Source organism: Chelon labrosus, assembly GCF_963514085.1.
Source record: "Chelon labrosus genome assembly, chromosome: 13".
Classification (NCBI taxonomy): domain Eukaryota; kingdom Metazoa; phylum Chordata; class Actinopteri; order Mugiliformes; family Mugilidae; genus Chelon; species Chelon labrosus.
This window is the reverse complement of record NC_140346.1, coordinates 23,745,075-23,751,335: the sequence shown is the minus strand read 5'-3', so window position 1 is coordinate 23,751,335 and position 6,261 is coordinate 23,745,075. Positions and strand designations below refer to the sequence as shown.

Here is a 6,261-nt window from a genome sequence, read left to right as displayed (position 1 = left end):
ACACATATTTTAGTTTGGTCAGATTCTTAAATATGAGTTTGCTACTCAGAATTTGCAAATCATTTCCTACTATTGTGTTGATCATTAGAGAAAGAAAAATAGATGAATTACCTTCTCTAATTTTTTTTAGAATTTACCTTACAAACGGTGAAAGTCTTGTCGATCTTTCCTCCATCCTCAAAAAATCCAAAATGCTGCCATACGTCAGCTTTTAAAGAAGCCGGTGCAAGTCTTATGACTGTGTCTCAAATGGCGTACTTTCGTCAGTACACTTCGATATCATGCACTATGAGCACTATGCACTTACGTCCGTAGTGCGTAATTTTCAAAAAGGTAGTATCGTCTCAAATCGGGTGCTACGCCTATACTTACCGGAAATGACGAATGACTAACGCCGTATTTTGATTTTGACCGCGAGCGTATATCGAGCAGCAATTTAATAGTACTACGTGTAAAACAGCAATATAGATCATTTTCATTAAATGTCATATTATAACTTACATCTGTATGGACCTGTAAAACTGCTCCACCACCGCTTCCAAATCACTGCCGCCGATATCAGCCGCCACTATCGCAAGTTTGAATTGGGTTGATAGTCCCTCCCCTTCCGCTTCGTAGTCAAGATGGCTACCGTTTAGGGTGGAAAGTGTGCAGCGTTCCACACAGCTTTTTGACCGTTATGAGTACACCATCCGGGTACTTGCAGTGCACTTCGTCTCGTTGGAATTTTCAGTGTGAACGCCCTCACGTACTCAAATTAGGTGGGTCTACCGCTCGCTGTTGCAGCCATTTTATCGCCGCATGTAAACAACTCTCACGTGTGTGCGCATGCGCGTATAGCAGAGAATCAGCAGGCCAGAGAGGAGAGTTTTCTGTTGAGCTCCGCAGCAGGCGCACAGAATATTGCAGCGGGCGAACTAATTAAAATTTTTAATTTTAAAATTCCGATTATGAACTTATTTGAATCGAGACAGAATCGTTCAGGATAGAATCGAAATAAATCGGAGAATCGATTTTTTTTCCCACCCCTAATAATAACCTATGAGTTATTTGTTTTAGTGCAAAGAAGATCAAATAAATTAGGAGAATGTTTACATTTAATTAACTACCCTTCAAAAAATTTTAATTTTGTAAGAAAAATAAGTGCAATTTGAGCCCAATGGCATCTACTGTTTCGTCCTCGGTCTCTGTGCTGTGTTCTGTCCATTTCTCTTACTAAAACAGTGGACAAATTAGGGCTAGCAGTTATTTTCATTAAAAAAAATTGCAGTGTTCTATGTAAATTTTCAAATCCACGCTTTGGGCCGATTAGACCCTCTGGCGGGCCCAAAGGGCCAGTTTTGGCCCATGGGCCGTATGTTTGACACCTGTGGCCTAAAGTATGAATCATAGTTGGTGTATTTCATTTTTTTGTTTGCAGAAAGCATTAAGTACTAGGAAAAAAATGCAATCATGCAGGCAAACAGAATCCAACCTTTTATTTACTTAAGTCTGTTGACTGCTTGGCCATGAATACCAAAATCATGAATAAGAATAGTTGAGTTGACAGCTAACCATTGAGAAACTCGTTCATATGAAGGCACAGTTAAAAACGGCATGACAATGCAATATTGCAAAAAAAAACAACTGCATAAAACACTGATGACATTCTCATGGTCAGGATTCATGTACACATACCATTACAATATTTTGTAGCAGGTGTAGGGGATTTGCACATTTGTAATACAATACAAAGTATTGCATGAATCATTTAAACAGCTACCATTTGTTAAAGACATATATTTAGACAGAATTTGCACTCCTAGGCGCCTGCTTTGGACCCTCCTGACACACCATCTTTAAAGTTTTAGGATAGGTAAAGAGCAATTTGCACATTGTGGTACGGTACATTTATTTACACATATTCTTGATGCTTATGAAAGCTGGATGGCGTCCTCGACAGGTTAACTTTGTCTTCATTTTGTACCTTCCTTTCAGCCACAAGATATACGTCACTGTAGGCAACTTCTTCATTTGTTCTACGTTTGTTGAAGCTGAGCAGGACGATGATCCCGGTGACCAGCAAAATACCAGATATGGCCCAGCCAATGAAAAGGGCCTGCCCCAGCTCTCGTTTCTCAGCATCTACCAGTGTCGGGTTGTAGAAGTTTCTGATGACGGTGTGTCCCACCCAGCTGACGGGGATGAGCGTGGTCAGAAAGGACAGCAGAAAGAAACACCCCCCTAAGGCCATCGTGATGTTCTTGCTCTTCATATTATCGCCGTAACAGGTGCTCCTCTGCATCCCGCATGCCGTGATGAGCAACGCGATGACCACCAGGGCTATGGAGGTGCACATGAGCCCCCTGCCCGCCTGTATCTCTGGTGGGAGGCTCAGCAGCGAGTCGTACTCCTTGCACTGCATCCTGATGTTGGCTTGTCTGTAGCAGGCCATCCACAAGCCCTCCCAAAGATCCTCCATGACGATCAGATTGGCGCCGATGTAGGCAGACACCTTCCAGGTGGGCATGGCTGTGACTGCTATTGTCCCTAACAGGCTGATGAAACCCAGGATCATTGCTAAGATCTCCAACTTTGCTTCCATGGTTAAGAGGGAGAAGTGCAGTCTCGTCTCTTGTCCTCTCGTTCGCTCGTCTGATAAAAAAGCCACTCACCTATTCGGTTTAAGAATGCTCTAAATCATATGACCCTGTCTGTAATGTCATCCTACTGGTTTGGTTAGACTTGACCTTAATCTCCACCAGTGTTTGCAGCTCAAAAAACTACACATTTGTCTGTCATTTGTCTCCGAGAACCAAAGAGGCGTTAAGCATTTGTCATCGTTGCTGGTCATGCATGACACGCACGTGACAAGAGTATGAAAATGCTGTTTCTGTTTTGGTGTCTTTGAAATGTAAGTTCAGTATTTCTTAATTGTACCCAATCTACACCTGATGTAAACAGAACAAATGGCAAAGTTCACCTACAGAAAGTTGAGAAGATTAAAATATGAAGACAAATCATGTCTTTTCTTTTTTTTCATAAGTATTTGTCTTACATCAAAACTGCTTGTATGGTCTTTCTTGAGGTCAACGTGTGCTCAGCGTTTTCTAAGCAAGCCTACATACAGGTCAGGATAATTCTTAGTCCTATTGCCCAGAGTCAGCAGTTGTTTTGTAACGGTTTCCTCCCCGATTTGCAAAGTCTGGCTCCTTCTTTTTGTCTCTATAATCCATTTGTTTATTTTGGTCTGACAGACCATACGGTAGCTTTTCTGAAAATAACAATTTCAACTTGCTTTAAGACGACAAACATGACCGAATTTCAATTTCAGACAGAGAAATGTTTCAGAATAATCTGGGAAGTTGTGGTTCTTAAACACAACCACTCTTTCACTGAAAACCCCCTGCTGGTCATTCTGTTACCGAGAAATAGATGAGACAAAAATAGAAGGAGCACCAGAGAGAAAGGTACAGCAACACTAAAGTTCACTTAACAGGAACAGAAACCGGGAAGCCTGTTGAACAAGTTTGCTGGGTGATACCATCGCCTCGTCTTCTGCTGCTTTGAATGTAAACCGATACACTCAAGGTGAGAAACACAGAGCAGTGAAGTCAAATGTGTCGAGACTGTGATGTGAATCTATTGTCTTAATTTGCACAGTTAAAGTTTTGTTAAAATATATCTTATTAAGCAGAAAATGTGACATGGTGTATGTAACTAAACGCACGGTAAAGGGACAGTTAATAATAAATAATTAGTAATTTATACCGCATTACAATTTCCTTGAAGGATTAATAAAGTATTCTGATTCTGATTCTGATTAATGCCACAAGGGGAAATTATGTTCCTGCTTTTTGATTAATCCATTTGTTCACACAGTAGTGGATAGTCAGAGCAGTTTTCATGTAAAATACTTGTAGGTTTTTCCTGTGTCACACCACCAACACTGTGTGTGCCACCTGCTGTATGCAAGTAGGATTACACATTCTTGTGCCACAATAACACTGATATACTGCATTATTATTATTGTACAGAGAAAGATAATTAAATTCGATTCTCATTTCATTCTCCTTCAGTGTTTATTTTCAGGTTTAAGATTCAGGAGATACATCTATTCAGGGAGAGTGAATCCCACAAATCAAGTTTGTGACATTTTATCTCTAGCAAGATATCCGCCTGTGACTCCAAAAGCAAGGACATTAGCCCATAGCAGCCGTCCGTCATCCAGATCTGTGTCGTATTGCCTCGCGTGCGATAGCATCAAGTCTGAAGTGATCTTTCCCCTTTATCTGAAAGGGCGCTTGAGCTTTTGTGGTGGGGGCGGTGATTGACAAGAATGAGAGGGTGGCGGCTGTGGTGGGTGACTGGATGTCCACAGAGTTCGGAAGATAAGGCTGTGAGAACCATTGATTATAGTGTCTAGGGTCCCATGTCGGCTTGGAACTGCTGATGTAATTAGTCTTTGCCAGCAGCTGGAAGCATGAGGAGGATGGATTTTAGCTACTCATAATAGATGCTTGTTTTCCAAAGCAGCAGCACTGGGTGGCAAAAAATGTGTTTGTGGGGGGGAGACAAGGTTGTTTGCTACTTTTAGATGGGTTTGCGTTACAGCGTATCTTAGACTAACCTTTAAAGGGGAACCTTATTTCTGGCATAAAATACGATCGTTTACTCACCGATATAACTTTTGTGTAATTTGTAGTCCATCAGATATTTAGATCCGCGTATATCCATATAGTGGGAGTAACTAGGGCCCCGCAACGCAGCCTCTAAATAACGCAATATCTGCTGCGAAACTCGTTCATTTCACCAATATTTTGTTATCGTACGCTAGTGCTGTTCACGTTGAGTCCAGAGTAACCTGTCATCATCATCCGGAGTCTGTAGATTGACCTACTAACCTCCGACCTGGATGATGTCATCTCTGAGCGCCACGCGCACCGTGTTTACCTGTAATTTGCTACTGCTAGTTTTTTGCAACTGACTGGCTGAATATTTTTCCGATTCTGAGGTTATGGACGAACCATAGCAGTAGATGTCTTCTGACCTGGATGATGATGTCATCTCTGAGCGCTGCGCGCACCCACGACGGTCGGCTTGTTTACCTGTAATTTGCTACTGCTATGGTTCGTCCACAACCTCAGAATCAGAAAAATATTCAGCCATGTTGCAAAAAACTAGCGGTAGCAAATTACACGGCGCTCAGAGATGACATCATCCAGGTCAGAGGTTAGTAGGTCAACCTACAGACCCTGGATGATGATAACGGGTAACTCCGGACTCAACGTGAACAGCACTAGCGTACGATAACAAAATATTGGTGAAATGAACGAGTTTCGCAGCAGATAATGCGTTATTTAGAGGCTGCGTTTCGGTGCCCCAGTTACTCCCAGTATATGGATATACACAGATCTAAATATCTCCCGAAGGACTACAAATTACACCAAAGTTATATGGGTGAGTAAACGATTGTATTTTATGCCAGAAATAAGGTCCAGGTTGTAAAAAAAAAAAAAACAGTAGTTCCCCTTTAAGGCTAAGCTCCACATTTTCAGCCATGTTTTTTATTACAAGTGTTAGCATATTGTAGATAGAGAACTGACTCGACTGAATTTGGCCACAAGAGAATGAGGAAAACCTACACTAAACACTAGTGAATTGTCCCTTAACTTGTAATTATGATGCGCAAAACTGAATTTTAATTAGAAGACTGGTGAGATGCTATCTCATTATTGTCGAATTGTTGTCTTAGCATGTGATTTGTGAATGGGAAAAAAAAGGCTATTAATCACCGACAGTGTGTGAGAACTTTTTTTTAAAGAAAATTGTTGTTAACACACAGTACAGTTGCTAAGTCCTGGTTGTACCACCTACTTCCTAGGCGAGGTATCAGCTGTTGGATTGTCAGAAAGTGCAGTGCTGTTCAGAAAAGTGAGTGGGTGGAAAATATAAAAGAAGTACTTTAAAAACACAATAGCCCTCCAGTGAATACCAGTTTGGTGTTTAGATTCTGATCTCGTTTTGAGTTGATACTCAAAAGTCGGCCTAAACCGGCCCACAGTTTTGCTTTAATTCATTGAAGGGTTAGGATTTTTTTTGCTCGTTTCATATATCCGTGTACGGTTGTGAACAGGCTTAAATACAGCAGACTGAAAAGGACTGATTATCTTAAGTTATCCTTTCTGTAATAGAATATATCAGTTTTTCCCCTTTGTTGTGCAGCTGCTTAGTTCTGTCGTTCCCAGGCATGTCTGAGCACATTGCACATTTGTGTTTTCT

At 41.3% G+C, this 6,261-nt stretch overlaps 1 protein-coding gene across 1 annotated transcript; it reads right to left on the bottom strand.

The window, feature by feature from the left end:
- Positions 1–1,593: 1,593 nt before the first annotated feature.
- On the bottom strand, positions 1,594–3,062 carry LOC311498368 (claudin-17-like). The gene has a single exon (XM_084558913.1). It carries the CDS (start codon positions 2,582–2,584, stop codon positions 1,895–1,897), a length of 690 nt encoding a protein of 229 aa, XP_084415039.1. The 5' UTR covers positions 2,585–3,062; the 3' UTR covers positions 1,594–1,894.
- Between the last annotated feature and the right edge of the window lie 3,199 nt (positions 3,063–6,261).

What these genes read in the sequence shown, in the direction of transcription:
- LOC311498368 (XM_084558913.1), bottom strand. Translation starts at nt 2,584, where the DNA reads ATGGAAGCAAAGTTGGAGATCTTAGCAATGATCCTGGGTTTCATCAGC.